This window comes from Nicotiana attenuata, chromosome 7 (assembly GCF_001879085.1).
Source record: "Nicotiana attenuata strain UT chromosome 7, NIATTr2, whole genome shotgun sequence".
NCBI classification, from domain to species: Eukaryota; Viridiplantae; Streptophyta; class Magnoliopsida; order Solanales; family Solanaceae; genus Nicotiana; species Nicotiana attenuata.
In genome coordinates this window covers 37,871,825-37,898,036 of record NC_031995.1, presented here as the reverse complement: position 1 = coordinate 37,898,036, position 26,212 = coordinate 37,871,825, and the positions used below count along the sequence as shown (strand labels likewise).

The window sequence follows — 26,212 nt, the reverse complement described above, 5'->3', positions numbered from 1 at the left end:
ATTCTTTAAAAAAATTGAAAAAAATGAAAAAAAAAATTTTTTTTGTAAAAACTGAAAAGAAGTAGAAGACTTTACTAAATTAGTGGACTACTGGTGCATTAGTTTAAAAAACGAAAATATTTTGTGAAATATTTTTTTTATGTTTTACAAAAAAATAATAATTATTTTTAATTCAGCATTGACCTAATGGTCAAAGGGCATAAGTGAACTAAAAAGGTGGATGGAGGGGTATTTTTAGTCCAATAGATGGATGAAGACTATTTTAAACTCTTTCCAATAGTTTAGGACCATTTTGAACCCTTTTCCGTATAAAAAATAAAAAATGATATCGTTATCGTCATGATTACGTTACATTGGACCAGAGACGCCGTTTAGACTTTAGATCTGAAACTTCTGTTTACCACAATTGGCGCCACCGACACCTCTAACATAAGTACATAACATATCAAAAAATGAAACGAAACAAATAGAATAAGCAAAGATTACTTTTAGCCCTCGGCTAAAATTATTTATATTCGATTATCGTAAGCATATATATATATATATTTTAAGAACTATCCAATGTTATTTTTCTAATAGAATAGAATAGAGGGGTTGGTACTGACTACTGAGTATTGATTATTGAGTAGTAGCTCAGATTTCTGGTTAACTGTTGGGACGTCATTATATTTGGTAATTTATTGTTTTTATTGTTTGGGTCAGTTGCTACTGCTGCTTCATTACTCAAAGGCTCTTTAGTATATCTAGAGAGAGAAGTACACAGAGAGAGAGAGACTGAGAAAGAAATCTAGATTTGTCTGAACGGTTTCAATTCCATGGCGTCGAAGCTATTAATGATAACTGTGTTCTTGTTGAATCTAATTGCTTTTGGTTTGGCCGTTGCTGCTGAGCGGAGAAGAAGCACGGTAAGCACTTTATTATGTTAATTTGCGGTGATTCTTCTTCACCTCTTTTGTTAATTTAGATGCATTACTCTGTTTTGAACTGCTAGTTTTAACTCTCAATTCCATAAGAAATTTGAACAATTACTAGCTGCCTTTTCTTCTTTTGAGGATCTGTTCGGTTCCTGAAAAGTTTGCTTTTTGGGAATAAACGTAAATCTCTTGCTAAAGTTTTGAAGCTTTAGGACGTCGATTTGCTGTCCAACATTTGGATCTTTGAATATTTTCCATATAAAGTAAATTTTGGATTAAGCATCAGGCGCCTGGAATCGAATTTTTACTAGTATTTGGTTGCAGTACTAGTGATCTGCAATTTTTAGATGATTTTCAACTTTGGGCAGAATGCCTTGCTCTCCAGAGCAATTACTTTAGTTTGTTTCGTTAGAGGCACTAGGCGCTAGAAATGGATCCGAGATTTACACTATATGGGGTTCAAATTCGGGATTTTACCACATTTCATTTGATTTACTGGGTTCAAAGTCAATTATTTGTCCTACTTAGTAAATTTCTTAACACATATACAGGGTCATTAACCTGTATCTATAACTCCATATTAGAACTTCAAACTGACAAATCCAGCTGCCAGTAGATTGCTTCTGAGTTTTGATGCAAATTTAAGAAGGTAGTGTAAGTTGAGAGAGAAAAGAGGGGGGGGGGGGGGGGGGGAGCTAGGAAATCTCCGTTTCCTGTACTCTATTTGCTCCATATAAACTCTAGTACTTACTTTCAAATTCCCTTCTTTGTTGAACCAATTTTGTACTTATCTGGTCTTTAACCAAGTTCTATCATTAACACTAATTAGTAACATTCTACTATGTTATTTTTCCTTAAGTTGCTTCTGATTTAGTCTTTTAAGAATTCTCATCTCTTCAGATTTTATTGCTTAATTAGCATTTTGTGTTTCACCTGATTGAGTAAATCCCTTCATTTATAGGCAAAAATCAAAGAAGATAGTGAAAACAACTATAGCTATTGCATCTATGACTCCGACATAGCAACTGGCTTCGGTATTGGTGCCTTCTTATTTCTCTTGGTTAGTCAATTAATTATAATGTTGGCGAGCCGTTGCTTCTGTTGTGGAAAAGCTTTGAGCCCTGGAGGTTCAAGGGCTTGTGCTGTTCTCTTGTTCATCATATGCTGGTAAGTACTACCATAACAAACAAATTACTTTCCCGCTTCTCTTTCGATGCTATATTGTAAGACAAAGGACATTGTAAAAAGCCTCTGCCCTTGTGTTTCAGGGTTACATTCTTCATTGCTGAGGTCTGCTTATTGGCTGGTTCAGTTAGGAATGCTTATCACACCAAGTACCGATCATCATACTTGATTAACGACAAGCCTCTATCTTGTGAAACTCTGAGAAAAGGAGTTTTTGCAGCTGGAGCAGCTTTCATTTTCTTCACCAGCATAATCTCCCAGTTCTACTATGTGTCCTACTCCAAGGCTAGGGGTGGTGGTATGCCATATGCTGGAGAACCCGGTGTAGGCATGGCAGCCTATAAATGAGGGTGATCAAAGGTGGTGACGACGTTTTATCTTTGTTAAAATAGCTTTGATTTGAAGTTTATGTATAATACGACTTTCCATTGTTTAATTGCCTCTGATTTATTGTTGTAGGAGTCTTAGTTGGAGAAAGATTGTATTGCCATAGGGTTCCAAATGTCTTGATTTCTTCATGCTGCATAAATTTTTTTGTTCTACGTTAATATGGATTTGGATATACAGAATGTGAACTTTTGTCTGGGGAACATCTGTTAGATCTGAAATTAAGAGTGGAACTAATTTTTTTTTATTTTTTAACCAAGCATAACACGCCACATGTGTGAGCTTGCTCACATTATTGGTTCCAAGCTTTTGATAAAGGAGGGTTGCCGTAAGCTATCAACCAGCATAAAACTAAAGAATTTATGATGAATCATCATAATGCCTAATGGAGAAATACAATCAGAATTCACATAGTCGATCCCATTTTGTTTGGGAGGGAGGCGCAGAAATGGTTATATGTGACCCTCGAGCCACAGAAATGGTTATTCATTTGACATGATTTGGGAATATTAGAGAAGCTCCAACCCTGTTCCGCACACTTATATAATTTCTCTGCGGATGGGATGCAATTGCAAATTTCTTTAAATGTGTATACAGTCGAAATTGGGCTCATCTATTGCATGACAGATCGGAATAGAAAGGTAATGGATTGAAGATCAACCCTGGGTTCCATCGAACCAAGGTACGAGGTTAGAACATACGTCTTCAAGATCATCAAGTCCATGACTCCGGAACGGACCCCGACTCCGAATGAGCTCGAGGAAACATTGTTGACCAAATAACGGAAGACCGAAATATCCATAACCGGTCGGATATCACAGCGGGAATCTCGGCACAAATCAATGAGAAACCGATTAATTAGCAAATTATGAGATTTTTTACCTTATATAGAATTGTACCTAAAGTAGGACTCCCCTACTATATACAGTTATTTTCTCTTTAAAGCTCTATTTCAATTGTGTCTTGATATTGTGATCGAAGTGCATCCTGTTCTAGGAGGACCCTCCTCCCAAGGCTGTTACTGTCCAATTCGTGTGGTTTGAACTTACTTTATCATATCTTATTTACAATTTCAATTTAACTTGTTACTTTGTGTCAATTTAATCCACGTATCCTTAAAACTACTTATAAATTCAATTGTTATCCGATTTTGAGGGTAAACAGTTTGGGATAAGGATAATAGTGGTTATTTAATACAAATTTTTATAACGCACACTTTTTACACTTGTCTTTGAAGTGTCTCTGATTTCAGGATAACAATGTCGAACTCCCAATCAGCACCCTTACACGTTGGCAACGAGTTCGACCACCATGATGAAAACGACAACGTAGCGCCCGTGAACGACATGCCACCGGTCAATCTCAACGGAATCCCGGCTGTAGATCCTATCGACGTGAGCTCACATGTGGCCATCAACGCAAATCTACCCACCGATCCTGAGGGTAGGGTCCGTAGGGATGTTCGATTGGTCGCACAAAGCACACATGGCGGAGAGGATGATGGAATCAACCTGCGGGTGATTTTCGAAATGTTACAAGCTCAACAGGCAGGGCTAGACCAACTACAAAACCAGAGCCGCCCGCCAAGTAGGGTTGAGCCCGAGCCATCCCGGGAAGTTGTTCACAGAATTGAATCGGCCTCGAGGAGATCGAATGAGAAGGAATCGGGGACCAACCCGATAATCATGAAGATGTTTGAGGAACTGACGAAGCGGATTGAGTTGGGAGAGAAGAAGATCGGGGCAAACAACAAGAAGGTGGAAACCTACAATTCCAGGGTTGATCAAATCCCGGGAGCGCCGCAGATATTGAAAGGCCTGGACTCTGAGAAGTTCGTGCAGAAATCTTTTCCTCCGAGCGCGGCTCCCGAGCCGACCACTAAGAAGTTCCGCATGCCCGAGATTCCTAAATACAATGGAACGACCGACCCGAAGAAGCATGTTACCTCCTACATATGTGCCATCAAAGGGAATGACTTGGAGGATGATGAGATCGAATCTGTCTTGCTGAAGAAATTCGGGGAGACCCTGTCGAAGGGAGCCACGATATGATATCACAATTTGCCACCTAATTCTATTGACTCGTTTGCTATTCTTACAGACTCTTTCGTGAAGGCACACGTCGAGGCCATCAAGGTCGAGACCAGGAAGTCGGACCTTTTCAAAGTAAGGTAGAAGGACAATAAAATGCTGAGAGAGTTCGTGTCCCGATTCCAAATGGAACGGATGGACCTACCGCCAGTCGCTGATGATTGGGCCGTTCAAGCCTTCACCCAAAGACTCAATGTTCGAAGCTCGGTACCTTCACAGCAGTTGAAGCAGAATCTGATAGAGTACCCTGCTGTTACTTGGGCCGATGTGCATAACCGGTATCAATCAAAGATCAGGGCCAAAGATGATCAACCTGGGACCCATTCCGGATCCATTTATCCTGTCAGACCCGTCGACAGAATCAAGAGAGATATCGATCGTGAACCGAGGTCAAGTAGAGATCGCTACCAGCCATATAATGGAGATCGAAGAAACACTGGGTCCGGGCGAAGCTCTATGCGAAATGAAATGAGAAGTGATCGAGGTCAGAGCGCTTGAGGACTCATGAGCAAGAACAGCTTCGACAGGCCTATCGGACCTAAGGAAGCACCAAGGTTATCGGAATATAACTTTAATGTTGATGCGGCTGCCATCGTATCGGCTATCGGACGCATCAAAGATACCAAATGACCTTGACCTTTACAATACGATCAAGCCCAAAGGGATCCTAACCAGTTGTGCAAATACCATGGCACTCATGGCTAGAGGACAGAGGATTGCTGATAGTTGAGAGAGGAAGTAGCCCGGTTGTTCAACAACGGACACCTTCGAGAATTTCTGAGCGACCAGGCCAATAATCATTTCAGGAACAGGGATTCTAATAAATAGACCGAACCAGAAGAGCCTCAACACATCATTAACATGTTCATCGGTGGATTCGATGTCCTCAAGGGCCGATGTTGAAGTGCACCAAAGTGTCCATCACAAGGGAAAAGCGGACTCGAGATTACATACCAGAAGGAACCTTGTCTTTCAACGACAAAGACGCAGAGGGGATCGTGCAACCTCACAATGATGCACTGGTAATATCTGTACTCATAAATAAATCTTGAGGTAAGCGCGTGTTAATTGATCCAGGTAGCTCGGCCAATATCATCCGGTCGAGAGTCGTAGAACAGCTCGGTCTGCAAGATCAAATCATACCCGCAGTCCGAGTTCTGAACCAATTCAATATGGCATGTGAAACCACAAAGGGGGAGATAACATTACCAGACAATGCCACCGGAACCATCCAGGAGGCCAAATTTTACGTGATCGAAGGTGACATGAGGTACAATGCCCTCTTCGGGAGGCCATGGATCCACAACATGAGGGCAGTGCCCTTAACTCTTCACCAAATGTTAAAATTCCCAACGCCGGGAGGGATTAAGACAATCTACGGAGAACAACCGACTGCAAAAGATATGTTTGCAATCGAGGAAGTGATTCCGATATCAACACTTGCAACGTCAAAGGAACCAAGTTTGGGAGCAAAGAAAGAGACCAAATAGCAATCACCGATACCGGCCACGACACAATCGGACAAGCAGGGGATTGACAAAGACGATGATTACGGGGTTCCCTGATCTTTTATAGTCCCCAATGACTCCGATGCTTCTAAATCAACGGTTGAAGAGCTGGAACAGGTCATATTGATCGAGCACCTACCCGATCGGAAGGTATACCTGGCCACGGGGTTAACTCCCGAGCTCAGGAGAAAACTAATTCAATTTCTTATAGCTAACATAGATTGTTTCGCTTGGTCCCATCTTGATATGCCAGGGATCGCACCGGAGATAACCATTCACAAGCTTAGCCTGGACCCGAAATTTCACCCAGTCAAGTATAAAAGGAGGCCCCACTCCGAGGTCAAGCATGATTTCATCAAGGACGAGGTATCTAAACTCCTTAAAATAGGATCCATCTTGGAGGTTAAATACCCGGATTAGTTAGCAAACGTAGTAGTAGTCCCTAAAAAGGGGAACAAATTAAGAATGTGCATAGATTATAAAGATTTGAACAACGCATGTCCCAAGGACTCCTTCCCTCTGCCCAACATCGATCCACGGCTGGCCACGAGATCCTCAGCGTTCTCGATGCCTATTCAGGGTACAACCAAATACAAATGGACTCGGATGATCAGGAGAAAACCTCCTTCATTACTAAGCACGGCACGTACTGCTATAACGTGATGCCGTTCGGACAAAAAAAAGCCGGTGCCACTTATCAACGCCTAGTAAACCGGATGTTAGAGGAACAAATAGGAAAATCGATGGAGGTTTATATTGACGACATGTTGGTTAAGTCCCTACGAGAAGAGGACCATTTAAAACATTTACACCAAACTTTTAGCATTTTGAAGAAGTACAATATGAAGCTGAACCCGGAGAATTGAGCGTTTGGAGTCGGATCAGGTAAATTCCTCGGGTCATGGTATCCAACCAAGGAATCCAGATCAACTCCGACAAAATCAAAGCCATTGAAGATATCACGGTCGTGGACAACGTGAAGGCCGTGCAAAGATTAACCAGACGTGTAGTCGCCCTAGGACGATTCATCTCGAGGTCTTCGGATAAGAGTCACCGATTCTTCTTGCTGCTCAAGAAGAAGAACAACTCTTCGTGTACCCAGAGTGCTAACGGGCTCTGGAGGAACTCAAACGGTATTTATCGAGTCTACCGCTGCTTCACACATCGAAGGCAGATGAACAACTACACCTGTACTTGGCAGTATCGGAAATAGCGATAAGTGGAGTCCTGGTCCGAGAAGAACAAGGTATGCAATTTCCAATTTACTATGTTAGCAGGACTTTTGGTGAGGCCGAAACTAGGTACCTTCACCTGGAAAAATTGGCGCTCGCTTTGCTAAGCGCCTCTAGGAAACTGAAACCGTATTTTGAGTGCCACCCTGTGTTGTGACGACTTACCCGCTGCAAAATATTATGCATAAACCCGAACTTTCGGGACGATTGGCCAAGTGGGCCGTGGAAATCAGTGGTACGATATTGAGTATCGATCCCGGACAACCATCAAATCTCAAATTTTGACAAATTTCGTGGCCGACTTTACGCCGGCCCAAATACCCGAGGTCGAACGAGAGTTGCTGATAAACTCGGGGGCGTCCTTGGGAATTTGGACCCTTTTTATGGATGGCGCCTCGAACGCAAAAGGGTCCGGACTCGGCATCATGTTGAAGTCGCCAACAGGCAATGTAGTTAGACAATCTATTAGAACTGTAAAATTAACTAACAACGAGGACGAATATGAGGCCATGATTGCAGGTCTCGAACTAGCCAAAAGCTTGGGGGCGGAGGTGATCGAAGCTAAGTGCGATTCCCTTCTCGTGGTAAACCAAATAATGGAGTTCGAGGTCAGATAAGAACGAATTCAAAGATACCTAGATAAGTTGCAGGTAGCATTACATCGGTTTAAGGAATGGACCTTACAACACATACCCCGGGATCAAAACAGTGAGGCTGATGCCCTTGCTAACTTAGGGTCATCGGTCGAAGACAATGAGCTTAATTCGGGGGCAGTAGTGTAGCTCATGAGATCGGTGGTGGAAGAAGGTCATACCAAGATAAACTCTACAAGTCTAACTTGGGATTGGAGAAACAAATCCGTAGAATATCTGAAGACTGGAAAACTGCCCTCGGATCCAAAAGAATCGAGGGCCCCGCGTACAAAGGCCGCCCAGTTTTGTTTGTCCGAAGACGGAACCTTGTTCAGAAGAATGTTTGATGGCCCACTGCAATATGTTTAGGACCAGGAGATACCGAGTACGTTCTGAGGGAAGTTCACGAGGGCACCTGTGGAAATCATACGGGCACCGAATCATTGGTTCGAAAGGAGATCAGAGCAGGCTATTACTGGATCGATATGGAAAAGGACGCGAAGGAGTTTGTACGAAAATGTGATAGATGCCAACGACATGCTCCAATTATACACCGGCTCCGGGAGCTGCTGCATTTGGTTTTGTCGCCATGGCCATTCAAGAAGTGGGAAATAGACATCGTCGGCCGCCTTACATGGGCACCCGGTAAGGCCCAATTTATTTTATTTATGACTGACTATTTTTCTAAGTGGGTAGAAGCCCAGGCATACGAGAAGGTCAGGGAGAAGGAGGTCATCGATTTCATTTAAGACCACATCATATGTCAGTTTGGAATGTCGGCCGAGATCGTGTGCGAAAATGGGAAACGGTTCATCGGTAGCAAAGTAACCAAATTTCTCGAAGACCACAAGATCAAAAGAATCCTATCAACACCCTACTTAGTGGTAACGGACAAGCAGAATCGACCAAGAAAACCATACTCCAGAACCTTAAAAAGAGGTTGACCGACGCCAAAGGGAAATGGAAGGAAATCCTACCCAAAGTCCTGTGGGCATATCGTACGACTTTGAAGTCCAGTACCGGGGCCACTCCGTTCTCATTGGTTTACGGCGCCGAAGCTCTAATATTGGTCAAAGTCGGAAGGCCAAGTATTAGATTTCGATATGCAACAAAAGAGTCAAATGACGAGGCCATGAGTATGAGCCTGGAGCTATTGGATAAAAGGCGCGAAGCCAACCTTGTTCGGTTGGCTTCCCAAAAGCAACGGATCAAGAGATATTACAACAGAAGGGTCAACCTTCAATACTTCAACGTCAAGGACTTATTACTAAGGAAGGTCACACTGAACACCCAAAACCCAAACGAGAGGAAGTTGGGGCCGAACTGGGAAGGGCCATATCATATCATTGAAATCAAAGGGGTCCTACAAGCTCGGAACGATGAACGGCGAATGACTACCGAGAAATTGGAACATAACTTACCTAAAACGATATTACTGCTAAGGTACGACCCCATTCATTTTCATTTACTTATATTTTGGACTAACGCTTGCAGGTAACCGACAAGGAGTAATGCAAAAGTTTTAGGCCTAAAAGCACGCGTTGTACTCTTTTTCCCTTGTACCGGTTTTGTCAAATATGGGTTTTTCGGCAAAAGTATATCGTGCTAACCTAGAATTGAACACCGGTCACTAATCGGTGTCAAAGAACACATCAACAGTATCCGAGCTTCTCTATAATCAACCTCGAATACTGGGGGGCATTGCCCTTGGATATCGACTTTAGCAAGCGAAGAAACTTCGTAACCGAAGGGTCTCAATCGATAGGATTTATTGTAAGGTCCAAATGGTCAAATGAACTGTGCCCGCATAGATTGCTCGACCCCTGAAACAAAACTTGTACACATGTATAATTGTGACGCACAAGAATAAAAAGAAGTCTTTTCCTCGCGGATAAGTATCGTTGTCTTTTTAAGTTTTTTGCGTTTCTTAAGAAATTCCCTACTTCCGATCTCCTAAAGATATCGAGGCCAAGATCCACCTTAGTCCTAGTTCACGCGATCACTCCCACCCGGGGACTGCTGTCCGAAACAAAGCTTGGACGATTCGAGTTATCGGAGGTCGGGGGCATAATTCCTATTATGCTATGCCCGAATTTTAAAGGCTAAGGCCACCTCCGCTCGGTGACTGCCATCCTGGGCAAGCCCGGATAACTCGGGATAACGATATTAAAATGGGGCAACACCTGAACTATAAAGGCTACATCCATATAAACACGGCTCGGAGACGTCCGAGGCCCGTAACAAAAACAACAAGGCCTCAAAATTTCTTATCCGGTTCTAAAGGCTACCCTCGGCAGACTATGACTTAAAAAGTATAAGTACTTTGGGCAAAAAACTATCGGTCACACCGAACCCCCACAATGCCTTAAAACAAAATTGAAGGCAAAGTTTCTTCGCGTTTCTGAACAAAATCCATCTACTTCATGCTAAGGCATTTAGATCTTTGTAAATAAAAGAAAACAAGACAAAAAGAAAATTCGAAAGCTTTTGAAGGGAAAAAGCCTTATATTCACAACCAAAATTTCTTTTTACAAGGGCCAAATAGCCTGATGAAAATTTTTACAAAGGCCAAACGGCCTCAACAAAAATACAAAATACAAAAACATCTAAAGTCCTAAGTGGCCTGGTCTTTGTCGGGGGCAACACCATCACCTTCAAGATCTTCGCCTCCCTCGGACTCTCCCAAATCTTTGGGCTCCTCATCGTCTTCGGGAAAGGCCAGTTTTTTGGCCTCGGCTTCGAGCTCTTTGGCACTCTCGATCTCAGTCGATAAGTCGAAGCCCCGAGCATGAATTTCCTCAAGGGCCTCCCTTCGAGACTTCCACTTAGCATGCTCAATGGTGTCCTTTGCCCGGACCTGAGTCGCCTCAGCATCGGCCCTATAAACGGCCACTATTTCCTCGGCATCAGCTTTAATTACTTTGGCCTCTGACTTGACCGTTTTGAGATCCTAGGCCAGATTTTCCCGATTAGAGACGGGCAAGTTCAAATGGTTCTGGAGCTCCTCGACCTTTTTGGCCTGCGCCAAGGACTTCTCCTTTAAACCTTGAAGATGAACCTCAGCCGAAGCCAGTTGTGCTCAGGCGGTCTCCTTTTCTGAGGTCAGGCGGCCCGTGTTCTTTTTCCACTCTTCTACCTCGGCCTTTACCGTGTCTACCTCTGCCTGAAGTTGTCCGATCTGGTCAAGATTTTATTGGACCTGCGGGTTCGAACCATTAGCCATTGTATCTGAATCATCGTCACTATCCTCAAAGACTATTCTTACTTGCTCGACCAGGACAACATGCTCCTTCCGGGCCGCCTCCAGCTCAGCTTGGAGTTTCTTGACCTCCCCCTCATGTTGCTCACTGAGAAGCTTGTAAGCATCCCTCTTCTCAATGAGCTCTCGGGTCTCGGCCTCGTGGTGGTTTAATTCTTCTCGATATCAGAGAAAAGTTTCGTGATGGAGCACCGAGGCGTACAAACACAAAGGAAAGGGTTACGATTCTTTAGGGCTTAATCTGAATACATAACAAAAAAGGCATAAAAAGGCACTCAAAGTTACCCGGTTTAACGCCTGTTGGGATTCCTTGAACAAGAAGGGCGCTTCCACCTCGTTCATCTTTGCTTGATCCTCTTCGGTCACCAAGCACCGAAGATAACTTGCGACCCTCACGGGGGCTGAGAGGACCGGAGCATCCTCTGGGATGGACATAATAATTGTCCGCTTTCGGCCAGGATCAGCACTCAGAGCTGGGAACTAGCATATTAGTTTCGAACTCGAAGAAGGCTCGCTGGTTCCCGAGGACGGACTCTTCTTTGGTACTGGTAAGTTACCCAGCCCGATTACGTCTTCCGAGGCGAAAGAATCTAAACCCTCCAAGAAGTGGTCGAAAGGGTCTGCCACCCCTTGGGGCCACTCAGTTGGGCGTCCTTTTAGCACTTTGGCATCGTGGATCATAGAGTCGGTAAATAAAGGCAGCTCGGAGAGGTCTATCACCCCGAGTCCACCCTTGGGGGCATCATCTTCTACCCGAGAAGCACCAACCGCAGCCTCTATGTCGGCCTCCCTCACTTGGGGAAAAACAGCTTCGCCCCTCTCTGGTTCAGGGGCTTCGGCCACCGCCTCCTCAACAGCCCTCCTGGTTTGAGGCAGTACGACGTTGCCTCGCACGCGGGCCACCAGTTTCGAATTTTCTTCTTCTTCTTCTTCGGACTCATCCCTCAACCGGTAGACTAAGTCCGATGGGAGCTCTCGAGCCCTGGTGTCTGCCTTGGATTTGCGCACCAGCCTCTTTTTCGGTTTTTTCTGCTCTGAGTTTGGAGAACTCGGGGGCCTTCTCCTCTTCTTCTCATCGCCCTGCCTCGGAGGAGGGGACTCGCGGGAATATCCTCGTCGCCGGTTGGAGGCCTCATTGCAACATCCTTACCAAGGCCTACAAAAAAAATGAGTAAGCATGGAAGAAGCCCAAATGTTGTCCACTCTAGGAAGGAATCTCACCATGAGAACGAGCCTCCCATCGGCCCTTCGAAAGTTCGCGCCATGCACACTCAGAGTACGATTTCTTAGAGACGATGCCCTCGACCCACTCTCTGAGTCGAGGAACTGCCTTTGGAACCTGAGCAACAGCTGCATCGCAACCAAATACCGATAAGAAAGTGGAGAGCAAAAACATTAAATTCTGGGAGAAGAAGAACTTTACTTACGTTTTGTGTTCCACTCTTCGGGGAACGGTATGTCATCAGCCGAGATCAAGTCTGAGGTCCTCACTCGGATAAATCGGCCTAGCAAACCTCGATCTTGATCCTCATCAATGCTCGAGAACGGGGCTTTGGTGGCCCGACGCACAAGTTTGATTAGTCCCCCCAAAAGAATCGGGGACTGTATAGGCGCATCAGATGATCAACGGTGAAAGGCATCCTTCCATCTTACTCACGAAGGACCGAAGGAGAATGACTATCCTCCAGAACAAGGGGTGGATCTGACCAAGGCACACATCGTACCCTTTGCAGAACTGGATGATCACCAGGTCCAACGGGCCCAACGTAAACAGATAAGTGTAAACACTTAAGTATCCCTTTATGTTGGTAGTGATGTCTTCTTCGGGCCCGAGAATCACCATGTCTTTTCCAGCCCAGTTGCAATCCTTTATGACCGTAGGGAGTATATCCTCGTTAATCGAGCAAATATACCTCGATACTTTTTCACCCCAACCCAGAACGGGTGAAGGTTTCTCAACCTTGAAATCGGCGGCCACCGAGCACCTGCCAGGAATAAATGCGTCAAGAGGATGTTATGCTGTTGGTTCCCCGCCGACCGGCCGGGAAGAAGAAGCATTTTCTTTTTGAGGGACTATTTTTGAAGTCTTCGCCATTTTCTTGATAAAGAAGAAGAAAAAGGAGTTAAAAGAGTATGCTTAATAGTTAAGACAAAGGGGGAATCCTTATAAAGCTCTCAAGAAATTTGGGTATAAGTACTAAAAAATGCAAAGGTTCTTTAAGAACAAGAGTAAGAAAAGATCGGATGTAAAGTTTGAATGAATGAAGGAGGAGGTATTTATAGTTTTCAAACGACGGTTCAAAACCTATAGTGGTCGACCAGCAACGGACGAACATTTAATTCCATTAAGACGTGACTGACGAGACGTTTCGTTCAATTTGTCGTTACTAACGCGAAGTATCGAGACGAGGATCGAGGGCTCATTTCGTTTCTCGTCGTATACTCTCCGAAAAACGAGGGGAATATCTATGTACGGTCGAAATCGGGCTCATCTATTGTATGACAGATCGGAATGGAAACGTAATGGATTAAAGATCGACCCCGGGTTCCATCGAACCAAGGTACAAGGTTAGAACATACGTCTTCAAGATCATCGAGTCCGTGACTCCGGAACCCACCCCGACTCCGAATGAGATCGAGGAAATATTGTCGGACCAAATAATGGAAGGCCGAAATATCCGTAACCGGTCGGATATCACGGCGGGAATCTCGTCACGTATCAATGAGAAACTGATTAATTAGCAAATCATGAAATTTTTTACCTTATATAGAATTATACCTAAAGAAGGACTCCCCTACTATATAAAGGGGGTTGTGATTATTTGTAAAGGACATGTAACATTCACTCAGAAGCAATATACTGTTATTTTCTCTTTAAAGCTCTATTTCAACGGTGTCTTGATATTGTGATAGAAGTGCATCCTGTTTTAGGAAGACCCTCCTCCCAAGGCTGTTACTGTCCAATTCGTGTGGTTTGAACTTACTTTATCATACCTTATTTATAATTTCAAAATAATTTGTTATTTGTGTCAATCCAATCAACGTGTCCTTGAAACCACTTATAAATTTAATCGTCATCCGATTTTGAGGGTAAACAAAATGACAAAAGGTGATAACAACGAGACTTTAATTTGGTGAGCGAGGCACACAATCAAAAGGCGACTAAATCTAAATTATGCTTTGTTCCCACCTAATTACTTATCATATTGTATCTTGACATTGATTTTCTTCTTGTCTCAGGCTAATTGAGAGAGACCCTTACCTCACAATAATTGACCCGTCAGCGAGAAACATTTGCATGTTCAACAATTGATTGTTAACATGAAAGCTGAAAAGATAACCTACCAAGCCTTAATGTGAATCAAAATAAGCAATAAAGAAAAGCATATCATATTTCATAGCACATATAAAGTCATACGGTATGGGTGAAATTTAAAAATAGCCAGATTTATAAGTGGTAATTGAAAAAAAGCAACAGTTTCAAACGTTATTTAATTTTAGCTACTTTTTATGTAAAGATAAATCTGAACAAAAACACTGTTCAAAATCCGGAAAATATTCCAGCATAATATACTGGAGTTCGAATTTTTTACATGTGAACTTCCAGCATAACATGCTGGAATTTCATAATGTGCTGGAATTCCAGCATAATATGCTGGTGCTCCAATCTCCAGTATATTATGCTGGAACTTTCCGTGTGTTGGAGTTCCAGCATAATATGCTGAAAGTTCATACACATGTGCTCCAATCTCCAGTACATTATGCTGGAATTTTTCGTATTGCAATAAAATATTGGTTATTTTTCATTACCTTTGCAAGCGCTGGCAATTTTTCAATTACCAGTTCGAAAACTGATTAGCACGTGCTATTTTAACAATTCATGTGGACTCCAAGAGTCCGTCTATTTGTTCAAGTAGGTCTGGGCCTAAACTTGTTGAAGTCGTTAACCGGAAACCTCTCTACTTTTTTCTTGAATTATTGTCAATTAAGTTAGTACGATAATTTGTTTGTGCTACAGTTTCTAAGCCTAAACTTGAGCTAAAATGCTGCTAATAGTTGTTAGCAGTGGTATACATGTGTCGATTTCCATACTATATATCGCTGCATGTCCACTTGGCCCAATAAATGGCATTTTGCATCTCGCGAATATAACTTGTCGGTAGGGGTGTTCATAAAAACCCAAAAGACCGAACCAAATCGAAAACCAAACCAAACCGACCAAAAAAACCGATACTTCTTGGTATGGTTGGTTTTGTTTTGAATTTTAAAAACCGATCAAATTTGGTTTAGTTTTGGTCTTAATCAAAAAATAACCGAAAAAACCGAACCAAACCGACTATAGGAGTAGCTACTTCAAATTTATTATTACAACTCTATATATGTATATTTTTATACAAAGTTTCAGAAATTTTATTGTGAATGTTAATCGTTTGCACTTTTAGAACAGTTATTTGCCTTTATATTCTAGTTTGATTGGTAGTTTTCTTTTGTTAAGTGTAAGATTCCATTTCATGTTAAAAAAAATATATTTTTAATTAAGTCCTTAAATTATTCATCACTATTTGATTCAATTATCATCAATATATTTTAGTAAATAATAGATTTCTCAAAGGGCAATTTATTTGATAGTGTTACGTTGAAAATGTGGTCGTCGGGATATGTGTTCGGTAGTGTATGTCTTATATTTAAGAAAAAACCGACAAATAACGGAAAAAACCGAAAAACCGACAAAATCCGACATAAACCGAATCGAGGGAAAACCGACTTAATTGGTTTGGTTTGGTTCTAATATTTGAAAAATTGACTTACTTAGTTTGATTTCTTTTTAGGGAAAAAACGATCCAAATCCAACCATGAACACCCCTACTTGCCCGTACCAAGTCATGATTATCTCTTGTTATAAAGTTGAAATAACCAATGCATCTGGCATTCCAGAGATTCAGATGGATCCGAGTCTTCATTTATGCCCTCTTCTTCTACCTTTTTTTTTTTTTTTGATTTGTAATGGTGTTTTATGTTGTTATGGTTGGCAGTTATGGTGTTTTTTTGGTGGTAAAGCATGTGTGAAAATGAGTTTTTTGGGTAGTGTATATTTATGTATATATCCTTTATATGCCGTATATTTCAAATATATCATGTATCTCTGCGTATATCCATAAAAGATTGTGATATACAATGACTCTTTTTATTCGGAAAAGGGTCTGATCTGTCCCTCTACTAGGATAAATTATTTAAAGTTATCCCCCGCTATACTACTGGACCATAAAACTCCTTGTCGTCTTAGTATCCTAACACATGTATCCTTAAGTGGATGGAGGGGACACGTGGCACTCATCCATGCCTTTTTTACATCTGGTATCATATTTAATCGACCCAATCCACGATACCCCATACACAGACCTCTCAACAGTAAATTTTAACACAAAAATAAACCCATTTTATTCATTTTCTCTTCTTTCTCGTTCATTCTCTAAAACTCTCTATTCTCCGTTGACGGCCGATTTGAACAACAAATGCATAAAGGTTATACCTTCGTCCATTAAAGTGATTCGTCTCTACTATATTATTTCTGTTAGTATTTTATCTTTTTAGTATATTTTCGTTTTTTAGGATTTTTATTCTAGGGTTTCGATTTCTTGGGTTTCATCTACATCCAACTTAAGTTTCTGCAATTTCAGTTATATATTCTTATTATGTTTGTTTCTAGTGTTTGCATGGATGGTTTAGGCCTTTGTTGTTTATTTATTGTTGGGCTTCTTTGTTTTATGGGATTTTGTGGGGTTATGTGGGGTTTGTTTTTTGTCTTTGTTAATAAAGTATAGTTGTGTTATATGAAGATTCTGTACTTTTTCATTATTTATTAACAACGATGGTCTTCAATTGTGTGGCCATTTGATTAATGTATTCGGGTATATTGGATTCTTCTTTAAGGGGGGAGGGGCGACCTCTTGTCATAAAAAAAATATTCTTTTTGGCTTTAATTATTCTTTTTCCACTGCTGACTTTCACATTGTTTCCTTTATGTATTCTAAGTGGTATATTTTTTTTTGTTGTATTTGCTAGGTTGTTGGAGATGGTTCTAGTCGACTTAATATTCAATTACGATGGCGATTGGGTTACTCAGCCTGAAGTTGTCTACACAGGAAAATTGGTGAAGACTTGGAAAGGTTATGACTCCGACTTACTTTCACACATAGACATAGTGAATGAATTCATAAATGAGCTAGAATTTTTCGGGGTTCAACAACTTATAATTGCTGTCCCATCTGGTAAATTTTATGTGATTGAAGGGGTTGATGGTATTAGACATTAACAAAAGTTAATGTCCAATGAATTCAATGTAGTGAACCTATTTGGTGTAGATAAATGTGATCCCCCTATTTACTCTATTCCCAATATTGTATAGTATGAGAAAGAATCTAATAAAATTGTGGATGATGTTGGTACTGATTGTAGCTTAAGTGATGTAGGATCTGACTCAAGTACTAATTTTGAAGGATACAATTCTGAAGAATTAGAAGTACATAAAGCACAAAAGAAAAGGGAAATAACTGAAAAACTTAGTGACTACAAAGAAGTGTATGAAGTTGTATTTCTCTGGCTAACAAGAAAAGATTGAAATTGGAGAAGAGTGACCTAGAAAGGCTTAGGTATAGTTGTGATATTGTTGGCTGTCCTTTTATTTGTTTAATATCAAAAGAAAAGTTTGATGGGGTTAAAATCAAGACTTTAAATGCTGAACATGATTGTGGCACTTCATTTGATAACAAAACTGTTGATTTTAGTACCATTGCACAATATTTCAAGAAGAAGTTACAAGATAATCCTAAGTATAAGGTAAGGGAAATGATGTTAGATTTGAAGAGAATTTTTGAGCTAAATGTTAGTCATGGGAAGTGCAAGATGGCAAAAAGAATGATATTGGAGTCACTAGATGGTAGTTTCTCAGATGAGTACAATAAACTTGAGGTTTATGCCAATAAATTGAGTACAATAAACTTGAGGTTTATGCCAATAAATTGAGGGAAAGTAATCCTGGTAGTGATGTGGTTGTTACCGTTTCAAAAAGTACACTTGAAGAAGGGAGAAGAAGGTTCTTGAGGATGTATGTGTGTTTACATGCTTTGAAGATGGGTTTCAATCTAGGATTGAGACCTTTTATTGGTCTGGATGGCATTTTTTGAAGGGAAAGCCAAAGGCCAACTGCTTAGTGGCGGTTGGATAGGATTCGCAGAATCATTTTTACCCTTTGGCATGGGCAGTTGTTGATAAGGAGATAAAAAAATACTTGAAATTGGTTCATGTAGTTGCTTCATTCTTCTTTGGACCTCAATGAAGGGGAAGGAATCACCTTTATGTCAGATATGCAAAAGGTGAAGTTTCTGAACAATTCTGTCTGCTTCAATTAAATCTTTTATTTACTTTTTACTTGAGAAAATAAGAAGCTCTTATAGTAGTGTGCATGGTGCACATATGCAGAAGATTTTAAAGATCAGCTACAAAAATTAGGGGACTTAAACAAAGATGCTGCAGAGGCTTTGTTGAGGTACCCACCTCAAGTCTGGTGTAGTGCATATATGGATACAATATGTAAGAATCAGTCGGTTGATAATAACTTGACCGAATCCTTCAACAAGTGGATTGTGGATGCAAGGCATAAGCCTATAATTAAGATGCTAGAGGACATCAGAATCAAGACCATGTACCTGTTAAGAGAGCATGAAGAAGAAGTTAGGAGTTGGAGACATGATTTCAGTCCAAAATGTATGGACTTGTACAGTGAGTACCTGCAAATTGCTCAACCAGCCTGTGAAGTAAATGCAAATGGGCAAAATGGCTATGAAGTTATAGAAGGATCTGACAAGCATTGTGTCAATTTGGTTGTGAAAAAGTGCACTTGCACATCATAAGACCTTACCGGAATCCCATGTCCACATGCTATTAGAGCTATACTTCATGACTCTGGTGATTCAACGACAGAAATCAACTGATGGTATAGCAGGGAGGCATTTATGCTGACTTATAGACACAAGATCCAGCCTGTCAGGGAGAAGAGTTTTGGAAGATTGAACCATCTCAAGCAATGGAGCCTCTAGAGCTTGTGAAGTTGGCTGGCAGGCCTAAGAAGAGAGATAGGCAGAAGAATGAGGCAATTAAAAGACAAGGAGTGTGGTCCAGTCCAGAAAAGGAGAATCATGACTTGTAGCAAATATGGAGAAACAACTCATAATGCAAGGATATTGGTCAGGTAATTGTTTTACATGAACTTAAAAACATTAAATACTAGACATGAAGAATATTTTCTAACTTGTCTTTTTGACGACAACCAAAGGGAAAGAAGCAAAGTAAGAGTGGAAAAACTGAGCAGGCTGCCACCAGTTCAGCACTTACTGCAACAACTGGGCACGCTGATTCCAGTTTAGCACCTGTTGCAACAAAATCAAAAGGAAAGCAGCAGAGGAAGAGTCCAAGTTGTTTAATAGATCATGAAACTGAACCAAGTCAGGACAGTTCAGCACCTCAAGATGAAAATGATATCAACTGTTCAGCACCTCAAGCCACAACCAAGTCAGGACAGTGGGCTTAGGTTCATGCCTACACCTGGAGTTCTGGTTAGGCCAAGAGTTAGACATGAAGAAGATGATGTGTTTAGGCCAAGAGTTATATAAGAAGTAACTACAAGGCTCAGGATGAAACAACAGGTACAAATACTAGCAGGAACAAGGTCAATCAACTTCATTGGTGATCACACTGGTGTTAGTGTGCTAACAGGTCTAGCATATTCAACACTAACATTACAGTGGAATGGGAAGGCTGTTGTAACTGTAAATCAATTGGGAAAAAAAGGGCAAGAGAGAATGGGAAGCTGAAATCAATGAGAAAAAAAATAAAGACAAGGCTGAATTTTTTGTTGTTGTGTGTGGGATGTATTTACTGCAAACTTAATGACAGTTATCTCCCATTTAGTATTTTGTGATTAATAGTTAGTTCTGAATGTTGTCACTGGATATCATATTATGATCCAGTGATATAATTACTGTAATTACAGTTTTTTGGTGTATGTTTTTTGTGATGTAATTACTGGAGTTACTGTGAAGAAGTGTATATTTTTTGTGATGTAATTACTGAAAATGGATGCCATATTAATCTAACTGTTTCGAAGTTGTAACTTGCCATATTGGAGTTCTATATTGTAAGTTGTTAGTTCTAAGCTCTAAGTTGTAAGTTATATGTTGTAAGCATTTGTCTTCAAGTGTCTATGTTTCGAAGTGTCTTCAAGCATTTGGAAGAAAACATGTTTTATTTATAGCTTTGGCGAAGGAATTAAACAATTGAAACTAGTAAAAGTCAGTAGATAGAAGCATAAAAAAGCGAGAGTAGATAGAACATCAAAATACTAGTACTTGGAACATACATTAACAATTGATGTCATTGTTTTACAATGGCTAAGAACATCAAAATTCAGTAGATAGGAGCATAAAAAATAGTAGACAGAAACGTCTAAGTATTACAAGAACTAGGAACTGAAATATGGAGCATGTGCCATCTTTCTTTTACAGAATTTACTTCATCCACATTGCCGCAACAAATTCAACAAAAAGTGCAACTGAAATCGAAATAAACATCTTCATCTTAACTACTTTATCTTCGATTTTCCTTACTTTGTTCACTTAAACATTTTTTGCAGCCTCCAAATCTTCAACTTTTTCCAACAAATTTTCCCTTTCTAACTTGCACGACTCCAACAATTGCTTCAACATATTGATTGTAACATTAGCAGCATCCAATTTACAATGCAACTTATTTATTTCTATCAATGCTCAGTCCGGAAAGGGTTCGTCTTTCCATTCCCAATATCTACACGGCTTTCTAACGATAATGAACAATAATTAGGTTACAAGGAATAAAAATTCAAATTTTGTACAAACAATTAACAAACTAAACACATGGAACATTTCAACTTACTTCAGGTTAGCACATTAATAGAATCTCCTTCCGGGATTTTGAGGTGTAGTCAATCAGAAGTGGTTGGCAATCTCTCCATAATGGCACCTTCTCTTTGATGTAGCACTAGACTCCGACATTTGACCCACTTTTACCACCACCAACAGGAAATGAATTTGTGATGAAATTTGTTGAAATAGGAAGTCTTGATGGAGCTTAGAGCATAGAAGGTTTGATGGAAATGGCTGTAAGAGTATAACTTAGGGTTGGAATTTATTTTGTGTTATATTTTACGGGTTATGAGGTTTGGGTATGGGATATCGTGGATCGGGTCGAATAAATATGATACTAGATGTAAAAAAGGCACAGATGGTGCCATGTGTCCCCTCCGTCCACTTAAGGATTCATGTGTTAGGATAGTAAGACGGCATGGAGTTTTATGGTCCAATAGTATAACGGGGGACAACTTTAAACAATTTATCGTAGTAGAGGGACAGATCAGACCCTTTTCCGCTTTTTGTTTCTATTGCAACTGATGGACCTTTTAGATTTTAGTATACTAAATAGTTTATGAGAAAATGCAAGAACGCTATCTAAAATTTTATAAGTTATTACAAACGTTAGACCATACTATAGTATTTTGTAAACAAATTGAAAATTATATGAGCGTTGTTCAAAAGGAATAATTTTCCAGGGGCTATATTTACACAACCTTTTAAAGGAGGGACAAAGTCTAACAGTCCGTTTGGATTGGCTTAAAAAATTGACTTTTCAGTAGAAATAATTTTTAAGCCAAAAAATAATAAGTTGGGGTTGCCCAGTTTATTGCTTTTGGCTTGTTTTAAGCAGTTTTAAACTTATTTTAAGCACTTTTTAACTTTGCCAAACACTGAAAAAGTTAAAAAGAACTTAAAAGCTGATTTGACCAGCTTAAAAGTCAATCCAAACACCTTCTAAATAGGGGGAAGTACATAAACAATCATTCTTAGGATGTTCTTTGGGGATTAGTCAGTACTCATTTTGTCTTAAAAATTTGAACTAAAAATTTTAATTTCAGGAAGATTCAGGACAAAATATCTTGAAATTAAACTGCAAAACTGAAATTCAGAATACATTGGCTAATCTCTAAATAACAGTCCTTTAGAGTGACTACCTTGTGCCATTTCTACGTCCAAATAGTGGCCTAAAAGGGGATATTTGCGGGCTTCAGCAAAGAACAAGCCCAGCTATGTTTACGAATTGCTTAGCCCATTTATTCACTTGGATCAATAATTGTTTGTACTACTGAGTATTATCTGAAAACACTCGTGCTTCAATCACTCATTCTGTGTCTATAAAAGAGGTTAGAGGTGTAAAGGCTAATGCCGCCTCAGCATCATGTTCCATATATTATTCTGGGTCCTTTTTTTGATTCTTCACAATTTCACAAATATGAATTAAACAAAGTGGAAATGGTACAAATCACATGCATGCATGGTTTGATGAAGCCAGAAAATGATGCTATCCTCCACTGATTAATTGGACATTTTTACATAGGCTTCAGCTTCCTCTCTGACATTCCTCATGTATTTTCTTGATACCGTCAATGCTAGTGGCTAGTGCCCCTTAGGCTAATCCAAGAGTCGGATGGAATATAATACTTAGCCAGTGGGTAAACTATGATTTTGCCTGTAAACATACGGATGAACAAAATTAAACAACGTGACATTTAATTATACCAGCAAAATTCAGTTACAAATTAATGATCTACTACCAATGTTTGCAGGGGAGATCAGTTTTATGCCCATTACATGTATATTGTTTTTGTTACATGACCTTTTTCATGAGATCAATAAAATATAGCGCATGCAGGAGATCAGTAAATCAAAAATTCTAAACATTTGTTTTAAAACAAATAACGCAAGATTATTTTCTTTTATTATTTATTTTCAATAGAAAAGTATCTTTAAAAAAGCTTACACAGGATCTTATCAAAAATATTTGAAGCCCATTTTATTTTAAAATAACATAAAGACTAGAGTTAGATATTGGTGACAACCGAGATATCCCTACTCTTAATTAATTAGAGATATCGCTTTGAAAATAAGACTTTTTATAGGGAGCGTTTTAACCTTTTTATTTGAAGCTCTTTGTGTACTTTAGGTACAAGGTGTTCGTGATTAACAAAGAGAATTTTCACAACGGTACAAAAAATTATACAGTTTTCTATATTTATTTGGAATTTTAGAAGCATTGAATTCCAGAGTAGCTGTTGAAAAATGTTCCGACCTATAATATGTTGTAGGTATAGTGATGATAATTAAGTTACAGGCATGAATAAACAGGCTGTTTGGAATCAAGCCACGTGGTGGTGGTGTTCTGTCTGTCACTATTAATATACATCGTGAGCATGTTACCCCATTTGGATCAAACTTAGCTCTAGTTTCATTATTTTATGCTCATAATTAAACTGAATAATCATGCAAATCACAGGAAACAGAGCTAATAAGCACGACAATGCCGGAGGCCTTAATTCCCTTATTATTTGTTTCATGAAAATTTACTAGTACTCGATGAGTACACCAAATAAAATAATATAATTATAAAATTATACATTAAACTGTAATTACATATCGTCTAACTAAGGTGAAGTAACAAATACAATTGCAAGACATATGTCTAACATTCATTTACTTATTGTGAACACCAACAAGTAATTTTTTTTCTGGTCGTTCTTTTTCCAGAATAATTTTCTTTTGGATTCTCACCCAATAATTTGATACTTCCTTTTGAACTTGAATAATTTGGATTCAGGCTAGAAAGTTCCACTTTGGAAAGTAAAGTGCTCCATGCCAAAAGCAACTTTATTTGCGGTTCAAACTCGAAATCTCTAGTTAAGGATTCAGACATACTTACAACGTCTTCACCACAACCTTTGATCGTATTTATGAATGACAGACTCAATATCCTATTAGTACTACTTAGAGAGAATATTTTTCCTAATCATAATTTTTCAAATATTTTTAAACATACATTTAGCATAAGAACTAGTAATTTATACTAACACATTTATGTACTTTCTGGACTACTAAATTTTATTCAAGAAAGTTGAAGAATTAATAACTGAATTGAACCCTCTTGCTCCAAATTTCACATTCATTTTGAGCGGATGGAGTAATATTAATAATAAATTTTTTCGTCATTCAATAGAGCACTAATAAATTAATTACAACCAACCAATAAAAGGAAGTGCATTATAAGTGTACTTAATTTGCTGCACACAACCACGAAGAAACATATACATAGGAGTACTTGATAGATTAGAAATTATCCGTACAAGTGTCAACGTCATTTTGTATGTCATTGTCTCAAAACACCATGTGTGTCATGTGACAAATGCAAAAATTATCAGAAACTAATCGAAACAAAAGAGTGAATTAGAATGATCCTTGTTAATGTCGTTTTAGGTTAATATTCCAATTTTAGCAACAAAATGGACTACCCATTCGATAGTATTCTCTAAAACTGGTAGGATCAACTTTTTCTCCCTACTGCTAGCATTAAATTCCATTATCTTGATTTGTTTATTTGACGGCTAACTTGAGTAATTTATTTCGACAATGAATTTGGGAGGTGGCTAAATTATTTTTGAAAAATAAGACTTTGGCCCTCACTTAATGGAAATTTATCAATATTTTGAAGAAAAAAAGAATTATTTCACTTTTTTAAAGATGGGTTTCATTTTGTGAAAAGAACAAGGAAGAAATATGAAAGGAAAGGAGACTACGTTGAAATTATTAGATTATGGGAACATGGAAACATGCACCTCCTAACAAGAAAATCCCCTACAGCATATGGTAAGATTTTTATTAGTACACAAACTTAAATTTGGATTGACAAAATATTTCAATATTATTAATTAAGCTGTATGAGTGGACAGTTAGTTTAATCAGAATTATATTGTAATGAGTGCGGCAATTGGATTTGCACTTTCCACTATTAAATACTCTTTTTTTAACATTATATAAATACTCCTCTTTTTCTTTTTTGCGTGGAGTCAAATGTAGGACCCTTTGACTTGGTCAGTTGGTCTTTCATTTCCAAATTTTTGATTTCCAGCCCAAGTTCATCATTCCAAGTTGGTTGACTAAGAAACCACCCCATTCTCTTCCCTAATTTCATTTCAAATTTTTGGATTTACTCTTTGGTTGGTACATGCTTATGAAATGCCAGTAATTCTTAGTGCAAGAGAAAACTACCAGATAGAATGAGATTAGGGTGAATCATTATACCATTCAACAATTGTCAGTTGTTTCAATCTCAAATGATCAGTTGAATAGATATATTTTTTTTATGCAAATAAAATTTACTGCAATACTAAATAAGTTACCCTCTAAGACAACCAAGTAGATCTCTAAATAGTTTGATTTAGTGTTGTTTAATATATTGTACCTCATAGACAATTTGTGATAGATTGTAGATATACTTTAATATTTATAATTACACATTGTATGGGCTAAAAATAGTCATAATTATATGTGGCCCTAACCAGTATTAATAAAGCCTTCGAAGGCCGTCACGTGTCATCAATTTGATTCCAACGGAGGATGAAGGTGAGGCGAGGACTCAACGGAGGTCGAAGACGAGGACGAGTACTCCCTTTAGCAGAACAGTAACGGCTAGTTTTAGAAATAAGACTTTACTGAGAAAATTCCAGTGAATATTCCTCTCATCTGTACTATTAGGGTTTTTGTGGCGCATGGAGGGGGGGGGGGGGGGGGTAAGGGGGATTGGACACTCATTGTAACAAAAATACATTAACATTCTCTGAATATTCTTGCTTTATCATACACATACGAAGTATACCTTTTCTTCAGATTTTTACTATTTTTTCTCCCACGATCCAAGGAGAATCCGAATATTCAAAGGCTTGTCAATCATTTATCTTTGTCAAAAAGAATATCAAAGAATCTTACCATTTTCGGGTGACTCACATGCCTTTATTTACATAATTGTCATTCATTGTTATTTATTGTTATTTACTACTACCTCCTTTGTTTATGGATCATTGAATATAGCAT

General features: G+C 39.4%; 1 protein-coding gene across 1 annotated transcript; it reads left to right on the top strand.

The window, feature by feature from the left end:
• On the top strand, positions 471 to 2,689 carry LOC109228955. Its single transcript, XM_019394233.1, has 3 exons — positions 471 to 905; positions 1,876 to 2,081; positions 2,183 to 2,689. The coding sequence occupies exons 1-3, from the start codon at positions 816 to 818 to the stop codon at positions 2,445 to 2,447; spliced, it is 561 nt and encodes a 186-aa protein (XP_019249778.1). The 5' UTR covers positions 471 to 815; the 3' UTR covers positions 2,448 to 2,689.